Genomic DNA, 23974 nt, shown 5'->3' with positions numbered 1-23974 from the left:
GTGTACCTACCACAGGGTGAGAATATACGTCATTTTATTACATCTTGCTAATCAAGAAAAGCCCAGCAAAAGAATAGTTTGTAACGTCTGCTTCATAAAAGAAATATCACTTTATATTCATTTTCTTTAAAAGTTTTTCTAAGATCTCCATGTAATGTGCATACCTAGGAATGATTTCACAACTAGTCTTAAAAATATCAGAGTTTCCATGTGGAAAGAAAAATGGGAAGATGCCAGGATAAATATTTTTTAAGACTTGATGGAGGACAAAACACATCTTGCCTTCAGAGGCACATAAAACAAAAAATGTTGCAATTGCCAGATAATCCCTTTTTCAGATATGCCATGTGTAAAAATAAGAATGGCTTCACAGGACTGCTTTCTGGGGAATCAACTAACAGCCTACAGCCCTGGAAACTTATTCTACCCTTCTAACATTCCACAGCTGACTGTCCCCAGGTTTACCCTGAAATGGGCTACAGGGAGAACTCTGATGGTCAAGGGACCAAGTCTGAGCTCTGTTTCTGGAATGCCTTTGGAATTCAGACATCAGAGCAGTTGCGTGAGAATGTGAAACTCATTCTCTTTGTTTTGGCCTTCAAATAGTCTTGAGTCTAAACCCTGCTACAGAGGATTGGTTCCCAGGAACCCCTTAGCCAAGGAGTTTGTGCCCTGTCAAAATTACCCCATCTAAAGATGAGGGTTTGAAGATCCAATCACTATTTCCATGCTTGGTTTCCTGGGATGAAGCAGCAGGTGCCAGACTTAAATGATAAACAAGGACTCTATCTATTGCCCACCATCTTTTGGCTTCCTGGCAGGGGTTATATATAAAACAGCTCCTTTCTTTGTAAGCTAGATATTCATCTCCACCCCAGCTAATGAACAGAAACTTCTGGGTCTAATCAGGTGTTCCCCAGATTTGAGAAAGCAGGAATTGCTCCTGAGCAAATTCAGGTGCACCTGAGTTGGGTGGCTTTAACAGTCCTGTGCACACATATCTTTTACTTCTCTCCAGCTCTCTTAAATTCTTTATCTCACATCACCAACGTAAACTTTTAGAGGTAGAGAGCCCTTAGAGATCATCAGCAATCCATAAACTTTTCATCTGAAGAAACTCTGAGCTAGCTAACTTGCCAAGGTTACAGGGAAGCTGGGAAGCCAGAGTTTACTAAATTGAATGCTTTTCCCATTACATCACATGGTCTCCCTCTCCTCTTCCTCTTTCTTCCTCCTCCCTTCCCTCCCCAACTACGGTCATCCCTTTTGTTTTTGTTTTAGGCCTCCCCGTGGGGCCAACAGTACCTATGAGTGTCACTTAGCTGCAGTGGTAGTCTTCATTGCTAAAAACATTAAGTGGGGAGGTGAGGAGAGAGCAGGTGTCTAACAACCTTTCTGGCTTAACTCTATTTTTCCTCCTCCTCTTCCAATCAGGTGTGCTGCCTCTTTTTTTACATTCTGACAACACTTCACAGTGAGCTTCTTAACCCCAGCTAATTTGCCAGCCTAGTATCTATGACAGAAACATAATTAAGTTTCCTGGGCATATTCATTCCTCTTAATGTCCTTAGTAGGTTGGGGCTTTGTGAAACATCTTCAAAAGAGAACAGGGTAGTGTAGAAAAGACTGTTATAAATGTAGCCTTCTGGGTCCTTAAACCCTCCAAAATTTATGCCAACCAAATATACGAAGTGATACACCAAAGGGTTAACATTGGCATTGAACTAGAGCAGGATAGAGCCAGGGAGGGAGATTATTATCTTTATTCTAGTCCATGTTTATCTTTTCAAAGATGGAAAAAAAAAAAAAAGAAAGGAAGGAAGAACGAAGGAAGGAAGGAGGGGAGGAAAATATGCCTAAACCACAATAAAATTTATAAGCTTGAAACTTAAGAGTATATCAGAAAAATGTTTTAACTATTATAAAGAAAAGGGCTAAAAGCATAATATAGCCTAATCTGCAATTCTTTTAATCTATAATGCTAGGTTTTTGAGGAAAAGTAAAAGGGTCTATAAATGTCATTTTTTTTCCTTTAGCAGTTAAATAAAGGAAAATTCTGAGTTATGGACTGATAGTGAGTATAGATAAGAAAAATATCTCTGCTATGAATGGGTACTAGAATTTTTCATATACAGTAGACGACTCATGTCTATACAAGGGGAAAAAACAGACTAAATAACAGTCAATCTTGTATTTTTGGCAGACTAAATGATTAACCATTTCACATCAGAGTCAATTTCAATCTAATCAACTGTATGGGAATTAGTCACTCTAATGGAAAAAGTACTTAACTCAGAAGGGTTCATTCATTAATCACATACCAACACCCCAGAGAGATAATTTTTCTGCTTAAGTTCCCAAGCTTTACTTACTCATTCATTCCTTCAGCAGTTATTTGTTGAACTCTTAAAATGAGCCAGGTGTTCCGTAGGACACTGAGAGTAAAAACACACTCCTTAAAATAAAGGAAATTGTAGACTAGAAGGGGGGAAATTAAAAATAAATAACTCATGATCTAAACACTGATATGGACTTGAAAAAATGCTATGGGGGGTAGGGGGCGAAGGGAAGAATTACATATTCATTCTAGGGCAAGTGGAGAAATCTTCACGGAGGAAGTGACATCTGAGTCAGAACTTAAAGGATGAATTGGAGTTCATCTCAAAGTTCCCAGTGAAAACCAAAGCTTAAATATCGAGGAGGTGGGCTTCCCTGGTGGCACAGTGGTTAAGAATCCACCTGTCAATGGGGGGACACGGGTTTGAGCCCTGGTCTGGGAAAATCCCACATGCCACGGAGCAACTAAGCCCGTGCACCACAACTACTGAGCCTGCGCTCCAGAGCCCAAGGGCTCCTAGAGCCTGTGCTCCACAAGAGAAGCCACCACAATGAGAAGCCTGTGCACCGCAACGAAGAGTAGCTCCGGCTAGATGCAACTAGAGAAAGCCCACGTGCAGCAACGAAGACCCAACGCAGCCAAAAAAAAAAAAATCGAGGGGGCCCAGTTTATGAACACCTCCACTAGGCCAGCATTTCCAAATGTGTTTATAGATCTTATTTGAAAAAAGGGATTTCATGATCAAAAGAAAGTTAGGAATGCTAGAGTCTACCCATTAAATAATTTTTACAGCAGGACTTCTCAGAACCTTTACACCCCAAAATGGATACCAACTAAATACATGAAATGATACCCCAAATGTTGACATTGGTTACTCTATGAGCGGAGAACTGGAATAGAAAGAAACCAATGCACATCACAAATTTAAAGACATAGCGCAGTGATTCCAGGCTTAAGGAAAGCCCCCTCTTCCTTATAGAACTTGAGGGTGTACTTGTCTGTGTACACAATTTATGTCTGTATTCATAGTCTGTACTTATGAATTTATTTTCATGCGTGTTTTGGGCTAAGGTAAGAAAAGGTAATTATATGCTCCACTAATGAATATTCGAATTTCTGCTGAAAAAAGCAGCAGATGAATCTTAACATTTATTATTACTGGCATTTATTATATTGGTATCAACACTGCAATCATTCTCATTCCAAAAAGACTGTCATTGTCTTATAGGATTCTAGAGAGACTCAGCCACCATTTTGTGGGGTGTCAGTGTTAGAAGACTAGGAAACCCAGAGTAAGATGAACAATACACATGCATATGGTTGATAATTATGATAATTATGTACTAGATAACTAAATCAAATAGCAGCCCAGAAATCACTTTTTTCCTTGTATAATGATCAACAAATAGATTAAGAATCAGATCTTCCCTTCATACTCACTGCGTGTATGAAATGGTATGTGTTGAATTATGCTTTTTCTATTTGTGAAGAAAAGTACGATGGAAGTATATTTTAAGGAACACTAAATATTAATAAAAAGGGGAAAATGCAAATGGTCTGGATGACATAATTAAAGATGGATGACCCGGTGGGTCACTATTCCTGTGAACAAAACTTCAGAAACTGCAGGTAAAGAAAGACTTCAAGTCTCCCACATGACACTATTTAAAGCATGTGCTGCCTGTATAATAGGCTGGAAAGGGACTATTCATTTGATGAAGGGAGACTTAGATCTATGACTTACATTATCATGATGAATCCTATATTAATATTAAAGTTCTATCCATCACATTGGAAATTTCCCTAGAGGGTTTTTAACATTTCCCTGGTGACTGCCCTAATATGTCAATCAATGCCATCCTGAGAGGCCAGAGCAGAATCTCTGCTTATAACTTTTTCTACATTACATTTTTTCCCACTTTATTTCTACGCAAATTGAGTCCTTTTTAGTTTTAGGAAAAAGTTGCCCTCCTTCAGATAATCCGAGTTCATACTGCTCTCACAAATGCTCTCATTCAGCCATTCCATACAGTCTCCTATTTCCCTTTTCTTTGCTGATAGTAAAATTAGCAGCAGTAAGAGGTCTTCTCTGTAGGCTTAGGAAACTTGACTCAAGCTGTTAGTACAAGCAATAAATGCTGGCCAGCTTCTGTTTTGTAGCCTGTAAACTGTTGGATACTGTAGTTCAGATTCTTTGGTCAGTGGCCACAGTCTTCACAGGTCACATTTCATCAAAATCACTTCAGCAACTGCTGTTCAACATGCCTGTCCAGAGAGAGAGAGGGTGATGCAATCAGATTCCGTGGGAAAGGAGTTAGTCTCTCGGTACTAATTTGCAGTGTATTAGGAATAACGCTGCCCCAGGTTCTCAGGTGTAACAATAAGCTCGGGATCTCCTTGACCCTAATTACAAGACGCTCCAAGTTGAACTGCATTTGAGATTTGGAGTGGGGGTGAAGGAGAAGAACAGGCCAAGAATCATTCGCTAGGCCTGATTCCTTCTTCCGTGCCAGAAAGAAAACCTAGAAGATAAAAATCCATCTTCTGCCAACCTTCCAGTTATGCTCTCCTCTCTCCCAGGCTGCACCCCACCTTCTCTTCCTCCAGCCCACAGTGAACTCTAGAAGACAGTAAGAATAATAGCAGCAGTGGTAGCAGCAACTAGTACGCAACCCTTTGGGGGAAATTTCTAGGCTGATGACTCAGCCAGCCCTGAAGAGCATTTGCTCAACTTTTTCTCCAAATGGGCTGGTCAGAACCTTTGACTGGACCACTGAACAGAGAACACGTGGACACTGAGTGGCTACCCTTCACCCCACCGTTTAATTTTGTTCCAGACGTAGCCAACCGACATCACCCTCCCCAACTCCCTTTTCACAATTTACACCTCAGAATGCTTCCCAGAGGAGGGTGTACACCCTCTGCCCAGGCTCTCTCCTGAGGGAGAGGGGTCACCATAACTCAGAGGATCCTGAACTCTCTTTACTGTTATGTAGTTAGAGGAGAGGGTTGTGGAACCAAACACTCAGCCTCTTAGATGGAGAGCATCTACTGCCAGCAATGGAAGGGAGAAATTACCTGGCAGATTTTTCACTTGAAAAACTTTATAAATTTTTAAATCTTACTCTTTCAGAATGAGCCATAAATGGGTCAAATGATACAGAATAGTAAAATGGATGTAATATGAATTCTTTATAATTATGGAAATGGCAGCTTCCTTATTGGTTATGAGTCACGTAACATGTAATCCCCGTCTTGGGTTATTAATAATGGATACACAGTTATCAAATTGTTTTAATGAACACTTCTGAAATACTTTCTGTCACTAAAAGCAAATATTTTATTGTAGACAGATATGGTTGTAGGATTGAACTAGGATATCCCATTATTACTACTTCTAATTTAGTGTAAATACTGTCAAAAAAAATGACAGAGAACAATGAAGCTAATTACCAAAAGAATATATGCCTATATTTGGAATTATACACAAGAGTCTTATTTTTACTATCTCCAAAATAAACACTCCTTGCTGATCTCTACGTAGTTCATTATATAAGGAGAGGAAATTTTGGAGTGTTTCCAAGGAAGACTACCCAAGGATCAGGCAAAGAATGGTAAATCTGCCTAACTTAATAGAAAAATAAACTTTCTTGCTCAGAGGGCAATGAACCATTCTACTGTGGGTCACAGAACTCACCTGACCTTGGTAAACTTAGTGCAAAGAAATGAAACAAGCCAGTATCACATAGCAGCATAAAGGGCGTGAAACATTTAGGAAAGAGGACCATTTAGGGACCAAACCACCTGGTCCTGAAATTCTCAGGACAGTACTTCATATCTGGTGCTGAGCATAATGCTGTAATCAGGAGTGCCTCCAAATGCCAAAGAGGAACACTTGAGCCAGGGCTCTCACCTGCCAGGGGAGAAAGGGAATCTTACAGGCTCTCGAAGTTGGCACCGCTTTTCATGGATATATGGAGAAATAGCTGGGAATTGTGCCCTCGGCTGCTCCTGGGGAAGGAAGATCTAGAATTTATTTTGTTTTGTTTTGTTTTTATCATCAAAGCCCCACACGAGCCACAAAAATATCACACAAGAACACCTGCTTGCAAAAACAAAGATCCAGATGGCACCGATGAAAGCACTGTCTGCTGGTATCACGGGGCTAGGATAAAGACCTCCTCAGCACCTTTAGAGAACAACAGAAATAGCCACACCATCACAGGATGGTTAAGATGCCCTTTGACTGCATGTCAGAACTAGTTTTTTGTCAGCTTGGGAAGTAGTTTTCCTCTGCAAAGTGAATTGGATTTAGGGAGAGAAGAGTCCAGATTCTCCCTTATACTCTGTCTTTCCTGCTCTTTTGAACACCTACTGTACTGTCTTCCCAGTAGCACCACCCACCCCCAGCTCTTCCACAGGTTTGCAATTGGACCTTCTATGTTAGTGCAGTGTGACCCACCCTGGCCACAAATGACTGGTTCAGGATGGGGTAACTTATCTAGACCGGGCCAATCATAATCTTTCCCTGGCATGTTGAATCTGGAACTCAGACAAGGCAGTTTCTCATAGGGTGGCTGAAAGTGAGGATGTGTAAACTCAGAAGTTTTTGGCAAACAGATAGAGAAGCAGAGAGATCAAGACAGCGGTAGGAAGGAATAATGAAGCTGATGCACAGAGAGAAGAAACGAGGATGCAGGAGAAAGTCCTGATGGTGATTTGAGTCCTAGGCTCCAGATGTTCTATAGGCCACAGTCTCATTCATAAGACATCCCAGTATCCTTATAATAAATTCCCCATTTTGTTTAAACACATTAGCAATTTTAGTAATATGCAGCAAAGGATTTGAGTAATCTCTCAGGTAAAGGACAGCCTAGTTTTGCCGCTGTCCTCAATAATGAAGGCCTCAACTACAAAACAGTTACACAAACAGGAAACCACTCAGGAGACAGGGAGGTCCAAAGTGAGCCCACAGTGAGTTTTCTCCTATTCTATCTCTCACCATGCCCTGCTTAGCCTGTGTAACAGGGACTGCCTAGGATTATAGGACTCCTTCCCCCCTGGATTTTTTTTTTTTTTTTTTTTTGCGGTACACGGGCCTCTCACTGTTGTGGCCTCTCCCATTGCGGAGCACAGGCTCCGGACACGCAGACTCAGCAGCCATGGCTCACGAGCCCAGCCGCTCCGCAGCATGTGGGATCTTCCCAGACCAGAGCACGAACCCGAGTCCCCTGCATCGGCAGGCGGACTCTCAACCACTGCGCCACCAGGGAAGCCCCCCCCCCGCCTGGATATTTTAATCCAAATGAGATCAGGTCAAGATATTCATTAAGGAAAGTTTTAAAGAGATAAATTTAAATAAACTTCAGCCTAACGTATATGAAAACATAGGAAGGGCGATTCTACTGCTCTTGACGTAGAGGTTGGGGAATGGGGCACAGATAGAGGAGGCATTTGCTGGAAGATCCACATTGATGCTTCTAGACCATGGATCATTGGCTACTGCTATCATTAAATCAGAAGGGGCTCCACCAGGGCCCATCAGCCAAAGCCCACTATTCTTAAACTGCTCTGGGTCATTCAAGCCTGCATTTATAATTGGCTCTATTGTCCCTAGAGATGGTATGCCTGCTTGTGCATCTAAATATATTCTGAAACCTTTACTAGCTTTGTCTATTTTCTTTACTATAGGTACTCAAAAAAGAAATATCTGATTTCTTAAATTCACCTGGTACAAAACCCAGTTTAGAATTAACTCCAGTTGATATTTAATAGGATTAGGTTAACACTTATTTAGTTCATTTAACCTCCATAAGTACAGAATTTTCTGCCTAGATCTCACCTTTTACAATGAGATTACCAGAAAATCTTCTCCTTTAATTAAATTTATACCCAAAGTCACTGTAGGTTTAAAAGTATGTTTTTAAGTGCCCCTCCAAATACAACTATTTTGGCCGAGGGTTTTTCTATTTGCTTTGCTCAGAATTGGTTGCATTTTATATGTCATGGACCTGACTGAGTTTAGCCAGCAAAACTGCCATGCTGTAATTCCTGGCTATGTCATGGACACATCCCTTTGAGGGTCCAATAAAACCAGTGTTGAAGAGAAGTGTAACCCCCTTCTCAGTGATGAAGTCCAGCCAGTGTAATCCCGGGGCCCACTGGTATGAGGTACTCACATGAGCTCAGACCTAGAGCAAAGAGGCAGGAAGTACGGCCAAAGCCAAAGGACTGGTAACTGAAAAGAATAAAGTCCAAATGCCCGTGTGTTAGTGCAAGTGTGGTCAGAGCCAGGCCAGCTTCTACTCAGAACCAAGGCAATTGCATGGCTCCTGCAGACCTCGTGGGAGCTCTCACCAAGAGCCCACAGGAGTACAGAAACCACGTGACCCCCCATCAGGAAGACAAAATAAACAAACAACAACCCATTCGTACGCATATTTCAATTCACCCCCTTTTCATTTTTTACCATCAGAAATGAAAGAGCATCTAGGAGGGTCCATTTGAATGATGATGCTAATTTTTATTGGTCACCCATCTGTCCTTATTCCTCTGTTTGAGATGAGAAACAGTTGTCTTTTTAAATACCCTCCAAAACCCACATCGGTGTAGGTTTAAGCGACAGATTTCCTCCCCAGTGAAGGTGTGGCCAGGATAGTGGAAAAAGTCAGCCTAAGGATTAGGCTAGGTCCTTCCTAAGCTATTCAAAGTCTCACACTTTCTTTATATTAAAACAAATTATTATTTGAAGAACACATTCCACATTTTGGAGCAGAATCCTTCAAAACAAAGATAAAACAAAAAAACCCAAGATATTGAAAAAGCACACACTTTGTAAGAAACTAAATTCTTCTGCTCAGGCTAGAAAAACAAGATGGCTGCTTGCTTATTTTAAAAATATCAAAAGACAAGATTGGCCAAAAACAGAGAAAAAAAGAAATCCCAGTAAAGGTCTTGGTTTCCATTACCTATATTTGTATAAATGCTATGTGTTGTTTTAACTAAACATCTGGCCTTTGTCCCTCATGTAGAGAATTCGTAGTTTTCTTGACACTTTGGCAAGAGGTACCACAACCCCCTGCCAGGCTAGTAAAAATCACACATTTTTCCTGCAAGGGAAAAAATGTCAATAAAAATGAAATGTTAAAAAACATAAAAGCTCGAGTTGGAAGGCCTTGCTGAGGAGAGTTTGCTTCCTAATCAGCCTTGCACAATTGCTTTAAATTTTTTTTAAACAGTACCACACCATATTGTTTGAAAGATCTAATACTGATACTGCAAGTTTGTTCAATGTATTGCTCTAAAATACATCCCTTAGATATAGCAACCTTGCCATTTAATCAACCTTCTAGAATAAATCATGTGAATTAATTTTTATAAATATTTAATGTCTATTCTTGTATTCTACAATTTGACTCTTTAAGTTATTTCAACCAGAATTGAATTTCAACTGCTTTTACTACATAAAGGAATAATCTTTGTCTCACATTCACATCGGCACCTTCCAAGGCCCTGGCATTGTAATCTGTCATCGTAAATACAACCCTGCTACCAAAATATGACAAGCTCATTATAACAAGCCACTCATAAATCTTGAAACAAAGGCACCACCACACATTTTAAAAATAATAATTTTACACAATTTGCATAGGGATATTTTTGTTTGGAACCAAGGCAGGTATTTCTTTCTCTTTGCACACATAATACTGAAATAAATTATACAGTAATACCACCACCCACCTCTAAAGAGGGCCAGATATTAGTTAACAAATGGTTGCAAAATACTTTGCAAAGATGAAATGCAAAATAAGACTATAATGGCCATCAATTCTTCTGCATAGCATAACAATTGGATTATGCTTAGAGAGAAAGGAAGAAATAAACAGTGTAAAAAGGCAAGTGCCTGGAAAGTAAATGGCTGGGTTAAGGGTAAGAAGGGCTCTATAATGAGGTTCCTCTGGATATTAAAATTCATCACCTCTTTGGTAGATCTTGCCATGGCCTCAGGGGGCCTGGATCAATGTGTGGAGTGAGCTGGCCCTTCTATATAAAGATTTAAATAAAAACATACAGCCCATGGCACAAAAACAGTCTCCTATTTGAAATGTTTTACTAGGAGTTCAGATAAACCAGAGCCTTACAAAGTCCTAAACCCAAAACAAGTCAGCTCACTTCCTGATTGATGGAAATGATTTGTCCCCAACTCTAACTGCCTGCCAGAGGTTAGGGTGCAGCTAGTCAGTGTGGACAAATAATAAGCAATCAGAGAACCCTTTTCTGTGCTCAGCCAGTGGGCCTAAGAAGTCTGCCTAGTGAGAGACCCTGAAGCATCCTCAGGAAGCCCTCCTTGGGGCTGTGCAGTCCCCTTTCACACCCTTCCTCGTGTTTTGGCCCATCAACACAGCAGGATCTATCAGGACATATTGAACTTATCAAGCTGCATGCTCCACTACAACAGAATAAACCTAAATTCACATTCAACCTACCTATCCCTGACTGTCCATGTAGAGGTCTCAGTCTGGGAAAGCCCTCGATGCAAATCCTCAGCAAGAGAATGTTAAGATGTTATGGTTTCAGAATAAGCCACAAACTTAAGGTCTAAAAATATATAAGTCTCGGGCTTCCCTGGTGGCGCAGTGGTTGAGAGTCCGCCTGCCAATGCAGGGGGCACGGGTTCGTGCCCCGGTCCGGGAAGATCCTACATGCCGCAGAGCGGCTGGGCCCGTGGGCCATGGCCTCTGAGCCTGCATGTCCAGAGCCTGTGCTCCGCAACGGGAGAGGCCACAACAGTGAGAGGCTCGCATACCGCAAAAAAATAAAAATAAAAATAAAAAATAAATAAAAATATATAAGTCTCAGTAAAGAGAAAACTCTGGTCGGTGGCCAAAACAGGGAAAAATAATTAACAAGCAACTTCAGTTTTAACTCCTATTCCCAATACTAATAAAAAATTTATTCATTTATTTAGAAATAACATTTTCTGAGCATCTGTGAGATAGACAATAGAAATACTCCTATGATCTGCACAAGCAAGGTCCTACCCTCACACAATTTACAGAGCAGCAGAAGAGGAGACAAGAAACAGTGCAAGTCAGTGAAAGGAGCCATTGACGGAACACGAAGTCAGAAGAGTCTTCTCCCAACGTAGGATGCCTCAGCTGAGACCCAAACAATGAATCAGTGTAAGAAGGACAGAGGGGAGTGGATACATACCCCATGCACAGGAAAATCCTGGGCAGAGGCCTGGAGGCAAGAGAAACCTCATCCATTTGGAAGAACAGAAAGAAGTTAGTCATAAAACAGAGTTGGTAGGGAGTGGTGAGAGAGAATGCTGGAGAAATAAGCAGAGAACAGGTCCTAAAGAGTGGGCTTAGGGATTCCGAGGGAAGTGGGAGACCATTGGAAGATATTAAGGAAGAAATCATAAATATATTGTATTATGAAAATTTTTCTGATTGTGTGGTGGAGGAAGAACTGGAGAGGACAAAGACAAAGGTCTAGGCAAGAGAAAACGATGAACTGAGTAAAAGCAATGGGGATGGAGACAAATGAACAGCTGTAAGAGCTATCTAGAAGTTATAACAGGCTTGATTGGGCAGACCAGCATAGGGAGTAAGTGTTCAGATTGCTTGCATTCAAATCCTGGATCTGCCACCTATAGGGAAAGTTACTTACTCTTTCTGTGTCTTAGTTTCCCTTTCCGTAGAATAGGAACAATAATGGTACCTGCTCACGGGATTATCATGAAAGATAAAGAAGCTAATTCACAAAGTGCTTAACAGCACTTTAACAGAACAGTTCCTGGCACGTGACAAGTGGTCAAAAAATATAGGCCATTATTATTGAGTTCAGTAGCTCAAAACTAGAAACAACACAATTAACTGTAGACTGTGATGTGGAAGACAAGGAGAGGAAATAGTCAAAGATCTCACAAAGGATTTTAGCTTGGATAAATGGGTGGATGATAGTAACTGTGCCAGTTATCTACTGCCTCTCAGCGCCAAATCCACCCTTTATTCCTTCACTGATAATGGAGATGGACCCAGTAAGCGTTTCCCCTTTGCAGCTGGCACAGTTTTAAGCTTTGTCAGTAGAAGGCACCAGAGGGATACTGCAGGAGGAAGGGACTTCTCTTCCTGGTTCAGGTTTGCTTCTTTGCACTCCTACACATGGCTGCCAGCAATCCATATAGGGGACATCCATTAGCACTCACCCCCATCGAGCTTCAGTGGCAGATTCTCAGTAAGTCTCAGGAATATCTCAGAAGTTGCCTCCCCAGCACTGGCCCATCTGCACCGCAGAAGCATGTCTCACACCTGTGATTATGGACAAGGCTCTAGCCTGGGGTGACCCAGCAGACTTCTCTACTATCCACACCGTCTCCAATACAGGCTGAATTCCAGTCAGTTTGTCCTTCCCTTGGATATCTCCCTTGGCCCTTGAGTATTCTTTACCCCTTTATAGCTAATCTCCTGTTATAACTAGTAATTCTCTATATTAACCATTTCCTATTCAAATTACTGTGTGTTTTCTGTCTTCTGACTGGACCCTGACCAATACAGTAACTATTCATTGAAATGGAAAACAGGAGGAGAGACAGGTATTGAACGGATAAATTCCATTTTGGACATACTGGACTTGAGATGCTTGTGGGACATCCCAACAGCACTGTCTGGTAGGAAGCTAAGTATCTGGGGTTTCCAAAGCTCAGAAGTATCCAGGATGGAGAGAAAAACTTAGAAGGGAGTAGCCTTAAGTTCTCTAAAGTCTTAGTAAACGAAGCATGTGTGGAAATGCCACACGTCAGGGAGATAGATTTTATTTTTGTATGCTCATATGTCTCATCAAGAATCCCTAAATGTGCTATGTATATGGCAGCACATTTCATCAAAAGATTTATGGTGATTTCGTATTGTGTGTGTTAGGTAATGTTCTCTTATACCTGTTAACATTTTCAAAGCTAACGGAAGATGTAGTTGAAAAGAGCCAAGCCCTATATTAATGAGATTAGAGCTCTAATTACACTCTAAACTTGGAAGTTTAAACCCAGTCGAGGCAAGGGAGTAATTAGTCACATCAGCTACTCTGGATACTGACTGCAGTCAGAAAAATTATTTGATGTGCCAAAACCCTAAGTAGCAGCACTGAAAACTGGTGAACTGCTAAAGTTTGAAACAACTACATACAAGCATGTTTTGAAAGAGACCCAGGCTGATCCATTCCACTTTTTCCAGAGTCTGAACTCAGCCAACATAACTTGCTCCTTGCTTCACCCATTTCTCAAAAGTTTGGATCTACTGACCACAATAAACAGGAAGTTCCATCAGCAGTTTGCAAAGGAACAATTTGGAAGAGAAATGTATTAAATCCTCAGGGAAATTAAACCCAAATAATCCAATAACAACATTACAAAATTAACATTAGACTATGAATTGAATTAACTGCCTCCTGCTGTGGGGATGCCTGGCTACCAGAGTCCAAAATAAATGAGACCAGTGATGTCAACTGCCTTAAGAGAGGCCCCAGGCAAGTGTGACCTTGGGGTACCCAAGAGTTTACCCACAATTGTTTTTCAACTTTCTGATTTATTCTGTAGATCTTTAATAGAGAGAAAGGTCTTCACTTCTGCCCATCTCATGCCTCAAATTATGGTAGGTTGGTGAGAGAAGCTAGAGGTGGTACAATTCTTGACATAAAAGGTGCAATTTTATGACTTGCTCTTTTGTGAATTCACCTCTAAGTGCCTGTATCTAGAAGTAGCTGGAGTGTTAGAAATCGATCAGTGCAAGGTCTTTTTCTCCTGAGAGGGTTGAATGGAGAGGTGGGAACAAGTAATGATTTCTCTAGAACCTAGGCAGTCTAGTGATAAAGGAGGTCTTTAAGAATACCAGTTAGGGACTTCCCCGCTGGCACAGCGGTTAAGAATCCGCCTGCCAATGCAGGGGACATGGGTTCGAGCCCTGGTCCGGGAAGATGCTGCGGAGCAACAAAGCCTGTGCACCACAACTACTGAGGCTGCGCTCTAGAGCCCGTGAGCCACAACTACTGAGCCCGCGCGCCTAGAGCCTGTGCTCCACGACAAGAGAAGCCACCACAATGAGAAGCCCACGCACCGCAATCAAGAGTAGCCCCCGCTCGCCACAACTAGAGAAAGACCAGGTGTAGCAACAAAGATGCAAGGCAGCCAAATAAATAAATAAATAAATAAATAAGCAAATAAATAAGTAAATAGAATACCAGTCAGCTGCTCCAAAAGAGACCTGCTTTGGCATTTCAGTAAATAAGCATTTATTTCTGTAAATTCTTTTCTTAATCCATGATGTCCGTGTGCCTGTGGCAATGCGAGATTACCTGTTGTGGTCCAAGCGCAGGTTGGAAAAGAATTTCCAGACACAAGGCAGAATGTAAGGAAGACAGAGTTTATTAAAGAGAAGGGTCACTGCAAGAACAGTGGGCCGACTTCCTGGTAGCCAGGGAAAGTCGACCCCCTTTGTGGGCTAGTAGTCAACTTTTATAGCCTCAAGACAAAGAAAATTCCTGCTGGCAGGATGGCATTAGGTGATTGGTCAGGATGCTATAAGGTTGCTACATGGTGAATATTTTACCTGATATGGGGTCGGGGGGCTGTCCAGTTTAGATCAGGAGAGCCCATGGCAACAGTTGTTATGGGGGATTGGTTAATTCCAGAGTTTTTGTCCTGTGTCCTTGATGTAGGGTGTCCTTGATGCAGGACTCCACATTCTCCCCTCTTTTTATTTATGGGACAAATCTTTGGCCCCTTAACACCCCATTCATGACTGTCTATTTACCTATCCCCATCTCCGGCCAGAGGAACCCAGGTTAATGGGGAAAGGGGCGATGACTGAACCTAGCTTCTTCCTGCTGGACAGGGGCATCACAGGGGTCCTGGGTTCCCGATGCCCGCTCTCTGTCAGGGTGTATTTACGGAGGGAGATGAGAGCCCGCGGAATGATAAGGCAGCTTGCTCCAACGTAGTTCAAGTGCCAGTTGGCTGGTATCCTTGTTGTAGCACCATCTGGAATTGAATCTTTTGAACCTGTTGGGAGATGAACTTAGATAATGTGTTCATATGCAGGGGCCAAACAAAACAAAGGCTATCAGTATTAATGGTCCCAACAAGGGAAATAGCCATGTCCATATCTGGATCCCCATAGAGGAGAGGAGGCTGGAAAGCCAGCTGGGGCCTTGTTCTGCTCTCTCTTTTAAATCTTCTGTTAATTTGATCTTTTTCTTTAGACTCTGAAGGTCTTCTTCAACCTGGCTGGAGGTATGAACATAGAAGCAGCCTGTCTCATTTAGTAAGGCACAGACATCTCCCGCCTCAGCTGTTATAACATTAAGGGCCGTCCTATTTTGTAAAAGCACCTTGGCCAGAGAGCCTAGGTTCTCTCTGACTGCCGTTCCTCAATGGCTGCTACTGTAGCATTCCAAGATTCCTAGACCATGATGGTGAGATGGAGAACGCTCCTCTCTAAGAGGGGTATGCCTGCAAACCAAAGAGCCCTCTAAAGACGCTGTGTATTATTTCAGGCAGATCAAGAATTGGGTTATCATAAGCATGTCCCCCCAATCAGGGGTTCGTTTTTGTCTCTCCCAGACAGGTCTGAAGGCCTCCTCGAGGAAGGACCCAAGGTTGGGAATGACTCCAAAGGAAGCTAAATCCTTTGTAGTCATAATGGTCACCTCTGGGACCACCACAGTAATTGTGCAGGAGCCCCTCCAAAGTGTGAGAAGATCCATACAGATGCTGTTACTGCATAGAAATGAAAATCTGGTGCACCTCAAGGATACCCCTGTTGTGGGTCCCCAGAGCCAGGCCCTGACGTTTTGGGAGTTTTCCTCTGGAAATAGACTGGAGTCCCATGGCCTAGGATTACATTGGGAAGGCCAAACACCGAGGAAATAATCATCTATACATAAAGGGGAGAAGCCAGGCTCTGACTGATTATGAGTGTGATGGGGGGATTGGCATAACAAATTTCTAAATATTAGTTGAATTATGTTATATTTTGGAGGAAAGTCTTGTCGGGAGGTTAAACTAAGTAAGTGTCGGGTGGTCACACCAATCCCCACATACTTAGTTCCCAGGGCCGAGCAATTTATGGGTATATGGTCTTCATTAATGTATTTCTTAGTCTCATTTTTCCTTGAATTTCCCCAATACAAAGTGAAATGACCCTCATGTACAACATATTTATTTTCCTCTGACCAGGGATTCCACTCCAGGCTAGTCTGATTAAAATTGAGGGTGTAGTTACAAAGAGAGTCATTTAGCTAGCCCCAAATGGGTCCCCATCCATCCAGGTTTTGGAAACACAGCTGTGACTCATCTGCCCGAGCTTGGGCTAATGCCCATACCCTGTTTTTCTCTTCGTGAGTACAAGTGGTCAGGACTATGTGAATGGCTTGCCAGGTCAGGTCAAAGGCTACAGTGAGGGCCTGAAATTCCTTAATAAAAGTGGTGGGATCCTGACTGAAGGAACCTAACTTGTTTTGAATTTGGGAAAATGTGAGACATGGGAAAGGGAACATGGACTCTTATGATGTCCATGTCTCCATTTGCTACTTCCCTTAGGGGAAGCATATTAGAACCTGTTTCCTTGATCTTGTGTGGGGAGAGGGGGCTTTCGCCCCGATAAGGGGGTGCCTGTTGGGGAGCTGTGGGTTGAGGCGGGGGCGGGGGCTGAAGCAAAGGGGGTTGATGAGGTCGGGGACAGGAAAGGTCGAGTAGAGGGTCATCTAGGAGATCTGCTGGAGAAGGAGACAGAGGGGGTCAGGGGGATAAGGCAGCAACAGAAAGACACATGCGGCATGAGTCCCTCAGATCCGGATTCTGACTAAGGGCCATAAAGGTCTGGACATAAGGAACCTCTGAGTCCTTTCCTTGTTTCTGGCAAAAGAGATCAAGTTGGAGGCTCGTGTTATAATTTAGTGTGCCATTAAGAGGCCACCGTTCTTGGTTCCCCAGTTTAAACTGGGGCCAAGCCATGTTACAAAAGAAAATGAGCCTCTTCTTTTTGAGATTTTCAGGGTCAAATTTTTCCAGTTCCTAAGGATACAGCCGAGAGGTGAGTCTGAGGGAGGCGCCCAAGACGTACCAGAACCCATTCTTAGCCTGTATGCCGTAGAACGGGAGTCCTGAGGGTCACTGGCTGACAGAAAGGCATTCCCTTTGTCCCAGTGATCTCTCCGCGTGACTAAGGCACAAAATGGGCTGACTGTACTGAAAATCTCATCTTGACCGTGAGAGGTGACCCCTGAGCGTGTGGCTAAGACACAAACCATGCAACTGAGGTACGAACCGTGCGACTAAGGCACCATGCGACTTGGGCAGGGAAAGAAAGAAAGGAGAGATTCCTGGGACCAGGATGGCTCAGAGGCAACACCTAGGCTCCTGTAAGTCAATCCAGATCGAGAAAAAGATGAAAGTAACAGAGAAGACAGGCTGAGGAATCCACCTTGTAGTCCTGCTGGGAAGGCAGCGGCCAAGGGGAGGGGGCTCAGTGTTTTGCTTGAACCAATGTGTGCCTCATGGTACATGGAAGTTGTCTTGCTGGGGGCAGACGCACTAACAGCCTGGTCTGTTCCGTGACCCCCTTATCCTTTCACGGGAGTCTTCAAGCAGCAGGAGCCCTAATGGCTCTTAAATGCCTGACCCATGCCTGCACAATACCAATCGGCCTAGTCCTCAGTCAGAAGGAAGACAGAGGGACCCTCACCTGCTCTGGGCGGCAGTTACTGGGGTGAAGTGAGCCATGGAGACTTCGGAACACACCAGGGTGTAGCCCTGGCCAGAGTCCTCTGTTGCTTCCATGGCAACTTGCCTGTTCACAGAGGGTCCCAAGACATGAGGAGAGGAGGTTGGGCAGGAGATCCCCCCAAGAGATGTCCCCATACGGGCCACCGAATGTTGGTGCTGCCAATACAGCGGGCCGACTTCCTGGTAGACCAGGGAGAGCCGACTGGCTGTATCTGTAGCGCCCATCACTAACTCTGCTCTTTGTCCTCAATAAACTCACTCTTTTCTAAAATACTTCGTGTCTGGAAATTCTTCTTCCAACCCGTGCACGGACCACAACATTACCTAAATAATATGGGCCAGGGGAGCAACAAAATTAGCCTGTGCGTGATTTACCAATCCTCTGCCAGGGTTCTTAAGGGGTTTGAGGTGGAAGGTAGGATGCGGCATCATCATAGAAATAAAATCCCGGTGATTTATACAGTTTTGCCAAATAAGGCCCACAGGGCAAATACAAAAAGCCTTGAGCTGCCTCCAGCTTCTCCTGAGACAGCCAGTTTGTCAAAATGCCAATCGTTGGGTCTTATGCACACCCTTCACGTTACAGTTGACATTTACTCCTGAAGCTTTTTAATAACCAAACAGCATTTTACAAGAAGTTAATTAATGGCATTTTATTTGGGTCTTATGTGATTTGGAATTCTTTTCACACTTGTAATTTTGTCTGACATTTTGAAAATACTATGCCTAACTCTTGTGTGAAAAAAACCACTTTTTTTAAACAGAGCTAGCATGTATTGAATACTTTTTTTCCTTCTCCCAAGAATTGACGTAAACACCAAAAAGAAAATACTTCTTGTTTGCGCTCAGAGAAATGAAGCATTCTGTTTGGAATCTTAATGACGATGGCACCAAACTTATCTAATTAAATGCTCCTTCATAATGAAGAAAATTATTTTCAAAGTTAATGAATTTGCAAGCAGAAACATTGCTGACCTCCTAGAATGAATTACCCACATTCCTTACGTACATATTTCAGTTAAACAGTAATTAATGTTGGTGCTTAAAACACGTGAGATTGAGTTCGCTGTGAAAGTGAACTTTCCTTTGTTTTTGGACAGGATAAAAAGACCACAATTTCCCTTCATGTAGACATCGGGCTGTACATGTAAACTTAATTCTAGATTTTGGACAAAATGGAAATTATTTCATCAAAACAATTCATTTTACTGACTTTAGCCACTTCAAGCTTATTAACATCAAACATCTTCTGTTCAGATGAATCAATGATGCCCAATCTTCACAGCAAAAAGAATTACGACAAATATTCTAAGGTAAGTTTTTTAACTCTATCTAACATGACTAGCATAAGCTACTGAACATTTGTCCTGAGTCCAGTGCTTTTGTAAACAGTAAGGAAGAAGTTTGTGTTTTGTTTTTTGTCACACTTCAGCCTTCCCATGGCAGCGTATGGCTCTAACTTGTATTTGGTAGCACACAGCCTGGCCTCTCATGACCATTTTAGTGCAGAGTTTGATACTTTGCAAGCATAAGGCGCATTAATTTTCGATTTGACTCAGAAGTGCACAGGTGTAATAAGTAGTTGCAGAAATAAGTACTGGATACATTTCAGCTGGACGTTTGAATTGTCTTTCTATATCAAAGCGAAATGTTTATCCCTAGGTGGTGGAATTCCACGTTATTTTTATTTTCTTCTCTATGCCTTTATATAATTTCCCAAATTTGCTGAAATGAGTAGGTATTACTTTTTACAATCAGAAAACAGTTATTTAAAAATCTTCATATGGACAAACTTTCATGGTAAAACTAAATCCAATTAAATATTTGCTGTATTTTAAGTGGTTACTTTAAAGTTGGTATAGTAGTGGTGTAGTAACCCACAAACCAATCGGTGTTTTACTAATATAATTTACATACTGACAAAAATACAATCAATTTCTTGAGAAATGCTTTTAGAGTGGAACCCTGAATATGAGCAGGTAAAAAAGAAGTCTCCTCCAGCTGTACCCTAAAATATGGCTAGCATCTCTGCTTTCATGAGCCCACCACTTTGGCTTTTAAAGAGGAGGGAAACAAGAGAAATGGAGAGGCAGTGGGAGGTGTCTCTAAAAGCAAAATATAAAAATCTATAAAATATTTCATAAACAACATGAATCAAAACTGAAGGAGAATAACTGCAGTAAAATAAACTTTTGCCTCATTTCAATACTTCATTATGTTCTTGCTGCTCGAACACATTGCTGCATGCACTGTATATATTTTATTAATATTTTATAGTTGTCTTACAATAGTCCAGGGACGGTGAAACTAGATTGCTTTAAGAAGCTTAATACAAGTTATTTATTTTAAAAATTCTGCATATGAAAGCACAAACTTTGTTCATAGCTTTAACAATTCTACAGATTAAAGTCTGGATTTAACTTAATTTGGGGTTTAAATCCATTGCTTATAATAATAATGTTATTTTAATGGTTATTTCTAATTATAGCCTAGAGGAGATCTCTGCTGGGAAAAAGAAAGAAGTCTCAATTTTGAAGAGTTAAAAGACTGGGGTCCAAGAAACGTCATTAAGATGAGTACACCTGCAGTCAACAAAATGCCACCCTCAGTAGCCAACTTGCCACTGAGATTTGGGAGGACCGTGGAAGAAAAAAGAAGCACTGGGGCAATGGCCAACCCCCCTCTGAGATTTGGAAGCAATACAGAGGACAGCATCTCGAGATGTGTTCCTAATCTGCCCCAAAGGTTTGGGAGAACAACAATAGCCAAAAGTGTCACCAAGACACTGAGTGATTTGCTCCAACAATCCATGCATTCATCATCTGCCAATGGGTTACTTTACTCCGTGACCTGCCAGCCCCAAGAAATCCAGAATCCTGATCAAAAGAACCTAAGGTAAATACTTGAATACCAATTAAAAGGCATAGGCAGTTATGTAGAGCTAATCCAGAAAGTTTAAAAAGGCTTACATGTTTTCAAAAGAAGTTTCTAAGAAAGTTAAGTTTCTTGGAAGGCAAAAGGAAAAGGCACAGGGAAACAAACACCTGTAAATTGAGAGCTATAGAAGGTCAGTTATAAACATGACTACAGGTATGAAATAATGAGATAGCTTCCTCTAAGCCACATATGGGCATCCCTCTCATTACTCTACAGCCACTCACTAAGTAGTAACAGGCAATGACAGAATCGGGAATTCATGCCTATGACGTATTGTCCAACATTTGACCTCTCTAGCATAAAAGGTCCTGCATGAGGGAGTTGCCTGCAGGTACAAAGGACACCATCTCAATAACCAGGTCTCAAATTCAGAAGATCTTTTTCCTCAACTTTAAATCAAAAATTCTTTTTCCAGGATCTCATTTTATAAATAATTCCTGTTATTATAATCATTCTTTATATTGATATGTATTTATTGAATTATCTACTAGTACAAATCAGAGCACAAGCTACCACAAGAGGTTCAAAAATTTAATAAGCTGCCTACCTATTATGTTCTAGTACAGAGCACATGTTAAAAAAATTTTTAATATAAAATTGAACCTGACCCTTTAGTTAAGACCTGAAGGAAATAAGGAGGCAGGTTGTGACATCTTATCAGTGAGAGCTTCTCAGAGCACTCCTGATTTATTTTTACCATGGTACTTATCCTCACCTGACATATTATATAGTTAGGGTTCATCCTTTTTACTAGAATTTCAGTTCTATAAATCCCATAATTTTTGTCCATTGTCATATTCCTAATGCCTAGAACTGTCTGGCAGGTAGTAAGCCCTCAATATTTGATAGGATAAATGAAATGATATGAGAGGCACTAATAAAGTCTTACAGAAATTCAAAAAAAAAAGAATGTTTCTTCATGTGGGAATCCAGGGATATTTCATGAGTTGGACTTTGAATGGTGACTCTGTTTTGAACATTCAGAGACTAGAGGGAAGAGAGAGGGTATTTTCAGGCAAAGAGAGGAGTATGAGCAAAGGTGCTAAAGCAAGGTGAGCCAAGAAGAGCTGGGGCTCAGTTTGGTGAGAAGAGGAAAGAAGACAAGAAGGGTGGGGTAAGAGCAGAGGGTGCAGATATTCAGAGCCACATAAAATATTCTGAATGTTGTTTATCAGGAAAAGGAGAACCACTGATGTTTCTGCTGAGGTCCTGAGATATTGTACAGGTAGAGGTTGGCAACTAATCAGATGTTGGGAGTGGGGTGGCGATGAGGGAGAGAGATGAGTCAACGGTAACATTGTCATTCTAAGTGCCCATGACAAATTCAGGATCCCATCAACATCTTACTCATTTCAAGTGCAACACAATTCAATTCAGGTATAATTAGGCAATTAGGATCATGACCTCCATTTGCATATGCTTTCTTGTACATGCTATTGTTGTGATGGATGAGAATATTTTGTACTACTTACATTTTAGGAGACTGGAATTGAAGAAAATAGATGATGCAGAATTGAAACAAGAAAAATAAGAAATCTGGAGCCTGTTCCTAAAGACGACATAAAGCTGTAACAACTCTGAGGTGAAGACAACAAGGAATGAAGTCATTGCCCTCTCTTAATAGATTATCATTCACAGCAACTTTTCCTTCTCAGTACAGCTAACATATTGAAAGTTAAAAAAAAAATGTAAAGAATATTGTAATGTAAAGATGAAATGAAAGATGAAGTAATTTTGTCTAAATAAAAAGAGCATTGAATATACTTAAGAAGCCTCTAGTAATGGGGAGAAGAGGAGAGAGGGAGACTGATTTGCCACATCACTATCGTGTGAACACAGTCACACTTAAGTAAAAAATTAAATAGAGGAGTAGCCTGGCAAATTTTATGATGAATATTAAATAATTTAACAGAATAACATGCTTGACAAATAAATGAACATGAATAATAAATTATTTACAAATATTTTTATACACCTATTTCTGCCATTGCATCAACTGTTAGTGAATCCGTGACAGATTGAAAAATTTTTTTAAAAGAAAGATAAAAGAAAAAGGCAGTTATTAGATACCTCTCTAAGTGTCTCTTCTATCTATATCTGGAAATTTGCCTTCTGGTGTGTCTCTTTTCTCCTCACTTAATATTTCAAGTTTTTGATTTGCAGAGAAAATCTAATCACACTCTTAAAACTAACAATTTATAAACACAGTACACCACCACATGAATGCACAGTGATTCAACTTCTGTCATAGAATGAGAAGTCCTTAGTCAGATATTAATCAGTTTATTGAGCACCTTAGGGTGCAAGCCAGAAATGGTATTAATTCTCGCCCATCCTGCCCCCAGCTGGGCTGTGTTGAATCTCCTTTTCCTGCTGGGTAGAGACTGCCTTAATGATACCCTGGACAGACTCTAAAACTTCCTCGTCACTTCTTGATATTAAAAAACTCAGTCAAGTCCAGCTGAAGATGGCAGCCTCATATCCAAAGCAAAGTTTCTCCTCCCCCATTGCTGGCAGGGCAGGGGGCTGGAAGGAAGTGAAGTGGGAAAGGAGCAAGGCTGCTCTTTTTCTCTTCCGCCCATTTCTCACCCCTGAGGTAGGGTGGTGGGAGGGAAAACGGTAGGCCTCTGGAAAAATATCTCCTCTCCTATCTTCTCCAGGGTGTTGGGTGGGCAAGGGAGGGGGATGGGCAGGATGGGGATGGGGAATCAAGAGTCCCTGTCTCATCCTCTCTATATAATGTTGCTTCTTCTACAAGGGAGTTCGGGAAGCACTGAGGGAACTTCACACTGCCTAGGTCAGTGACCTAAGAGAGCTGGATGCTCCTTGATCTCTTCCAACCACCCTCATCCCACCTGTACTCTCCATGGCCTCTTATTGCTAGAAAGAAAGGCTTAAGACAGCTACCTTCTCAGCAT

The 23974-nt window shown here is 41.6% G+C and overlaps 1 protein-coding gene and 1 long non-coding RNA gene across 3 annotated transcripts in view; one reads left to right on the top strand and one right to left on the bottom strand.

Annotated features, from left to right (window-relative positions):
- Positions 1-3134: 3134 nt before the first annotated feature.
- LOC308622495 overlaps positions 3135-23974 on the bottom strand; it is an 81737-nt gene continuing 60897 nt past the window's right edge. For both annotated transcript variants that reach the window (XR_014016646.1, XR_014016647.1), the window contains one exon: positions 3135-4603. This is a non-coding gene — a long non-coding RNA (uncharacterized lncRNA). The remainder of the gene's footprint in view (positions 4604-23974) is intronic.
- On the top strand, positions 19295-22587 carry NPVF (neuropeptide VF precursor; the record flags this gene model as incomplete). Its single annotated transcript, XM_081244382.1, has 3 exons — positions 19295-19432; positions 20608-21014; positions 22536-22587. 3 exons carry the CDS (start codon positions 19295-19297, stop codon positions 22585-22587), a joined length of 597 nt encoding a protein of 198 aa, XP_081100508.1.

This window comes from Mesoplodon bidens (assembly GCF_964165515.1).
Source record: "Mesoplodon bidens genome assembly, chromosome: 9".
NCBI lineage: Eukaryota > Metazoa > Chordata > Mammalia > Artiodactyla > Ziphiidae > Mesoplodon > Mesoplodon bidens.
Note: the sequence above shows the minus strand (reverse complement) of the source record. Positions and strands in the feature narration are given on the sequence as shown.